Here is a 2742-nt window from a genome sequence, read left to right as displayed (position 1 = left end):
GCATTTCTTTCATCTTCTTCTTCTCTATCCTCTACTTCTGTCTACTTTTCTCTTTATTTTTGTTCGAAAATTCTCTTCTCTTTCTCTCTTATTCCTCTTATATTCAGTCTTCTCCTTCTTTTTTTGTTCGAAAATTTTCTCTTCTTCCTCTGCTTTTCTGTATTCTCCTTCTCTCTTTTTTTTCGAATTTTTTTATCTTCTCTCCTCTTCCTCTTCTATTTTGTCTATTCCTTCTTGGGTGGTTGTGGCTGCCACTTGGGGGGTCGGTGGTTGTGGGGAGCTTGGGTGGGGTTGGTTGCTCGTCGCTTGGGTCGGGACTGTTAGTGTCCCTCCTCTCTAGACGAGTTTCATTAAGAACTCCTAAGAAGGTATTTTTGGTGGGGCTCGTATTAATTAATCCCACTTAAAATTAAAATTAGACGAAACAAACGTGATATAAAATCTTAACCAAGCCAGTCCATACCTGCACAGTGTAACAAACAAGCCCTTGATGTATATCCCATGATGTTAAAACATCACGGATAAAGCGGTGAGCAATAATGAGGTAGTAAATAAATGTGGTTCCAATAAAAACACCCAAATATTATAGGCAACCAGATTCACTTCTTCAGTTCCTGCTTTGATTCCATTTGCGTGGATGTCTTTAGAAGTTTTGTGATTTGCTTTATTGTAGTAGTTGGCATATTCAGATATGTCGTATCTATAAATATTATAGGCAACCAGACGAGCTTTTCATTCCCATATATTCAAATTCAGCAGCATAGATCTTCATCCCAACTTCCCAAATCGATGAAGAGACCAGCACACCTTGTGTTCATCCCATCCCCAGCCATTGGCCACATTGTTTCAACGGTTGAGATTGCAAAGCAACTCGTTGCTCGAGATGACCACCTCTTCATCACAGTCCTCCTCATCACGAAGCTACCGGCGGTGGAAGACGACCAGCACAAATACTTCATCACTGACAATACTAGAGATTCTTCAGTCTCATCACAACAGCGCATCAGCTTCGTCAACCTCCCAGAGGAAGCTGGCCCCACCACCGCATCCTCCTTCTCCGTTGTTGAAGATCGCAAGCCCCTCATCAGGGACGCCATCGCCAAACTCGCCGACTCAAAGGCGACTCGGCTTGCCGGGCTTGTGATTGATATGCTCTGCACCGCCATTGTCGACGTGGCAAACGAGCTTGGGCTTCCTTCTTACATCTTCTACACCTCCAACGCTGCGTCTCTTGGGTTTATGCTGGACCTCCAAAGGCTTCGAGACGAGAGTGGCGGAAAGCACGTCGCTGAGTTGATGGGCCCTGCCGCTGAGCTGGTCGTCCCGAGTTTTGCCTGTCCGGTCCCTGCTAGAGTCTTGCCCGGTATACTTCTCGACAAGGAGGGTGCTGAATCTTTCCTCAGCCATGCTAGACGTTTTAGAGAAACCAAAGGTATTTTGGTAAACACGTTCTTGGATCTAGAACCCCATGCTCTTCGTTCTCTTTCTGATAGTCAAAGTCAAACTCCGCCCGTGTTCCCTGTGGGTCCGCTACTGAATCTGAAGAGCAATGATCTCCCGCAGGGGAGAGGTGGGGACCATGCTAATCAAAAGTCTGATATCTTCGATTGGCTCGATGACCAGCCTCCATCGTCTGTAGTTTTCCTCTGCTTTGGGAGCATGGGCAGCTTCGTTGAGGCCCAGGTGAGGGAGATCGCGTGTGCGCTGGAGCGCACGGGGTTCCCGTTCTTGTGGTCCCTACGCCAACCGCCGCAGGAGGGCAATTGGATTGCCATGCCGAAGGACCATGCGGATCCCAAGTCGGTGTTGCCCCAAGGGTTCTTGGATCGAACGGCTGGGATCGGGAAGGTCATAGGATGGGCCCCACAAGTGGCCATCTTGGCTCATCGGGCGATCGGAGGGTTCGTATCCCATTGCGGCTGGAACTCCACATTGGAGAGTCTGTGGTACGACGTGCCTGTTGGCGCATGGCCATTGTACGCAGAGCAACCATTGAATGCGTTTGAGCTGGTGAAGGAATTGGGGCTGGCAGTGGATATTAATATAGATGCTAAGGACAACCAACTGGTTGTGAACGCAGAGGAAATAGAGCGAGGGATAAGGCACGTGATGAAGCATGACAGCGATATAAGGGAGAGGGTGAAGGAGATGAGCCAACAGAGCAAGAAAGCCTTGATGGACGGTGGTTCTTCCTACTCTTCCTTGGGACGTTTTATTGATCAGATTTGACTTTTACTATTCACCAAAGCTCAAGATCATTTTTACTTTTTGATTCACGGAAATAAATTGGTGAGAAATAAATCCTATAGGTTTTCCTGTCAAGAGAAATGGAATATTCATTTTTTTGGTAATATTAAAAAAGTCACTAGGACGATGCGCCATTTTATTTCATGTACCATATTTTTTTGTTTTCTAATTATGGCCCGTAAATAAGAAAATGAAATGCTTGCTTCATTTTTCCTGTATTTTTCCATACCTCGAGTCTCAACTTGATTTCTCATTTCCAAGTCCTTTTTTCCTACCAACTAAACGCATTGTTAGAGTTGGGTTGGCTATATACAAGTGCTTTATTTCTTTCAATAATGGTTTTGAGTCCCAGCAGGTTGCGTACCACATTTCCCTTTTATTCTAAAAAGTTTCATATTAGGAAAATTAAAGGGTGCCTCTCTCTCATTACTCTCATCACGTTATTTATACCATTGACAGCTATTCTTATTTAAGGACGAGAAAACTTGATAGTCC

General features: G+C 45.3%; 1 protein-coding gene across 1 annotated transcript; it reads left to right on the top strand.

The window, feature by feature from the left end:
- On the top strand, window positions 756–2419 carry LOC18770466 (UDP-glycosyltransferase 71A15). Its single transcript, XM_007202922.2, has one exon. The coding sequence runs from the start codon at window positions 790–792 to the stop codon at window positions 2227–2229; it is 1440 nt and encodes a 479-aa protein (XP_007202984.1). The 5' UTR covers window positions 756–789; the 3' UTR covers window positions 2230–2419.

This window comes from Prunus persica, chromosome G7 (genome assembly GCF_000346465.2).
Source record: "Prunus persica cultivar Lovell chromosome G7, Prunus_persica_NCBIv2, whole genome shotgun sequence".
Lineage (NCBI taxonomy): Eukaryota > Viridiplantae > Streptophyta > Magnoliopsida > Rosales > Rosaceae > Prunus > Prunus persica.
This window is presented reverse-complemented; position numbering and strand designations above follow the sequence as displayed.

Coding starts and splice junctions, on each gene's coding strand:
- LOC18770466 (XM_007202922.2), top strand. CDS start 790: ATGAAGAGACCAGCACACCTTGTGTTCATCCCATCCCCAGCCATTGGC.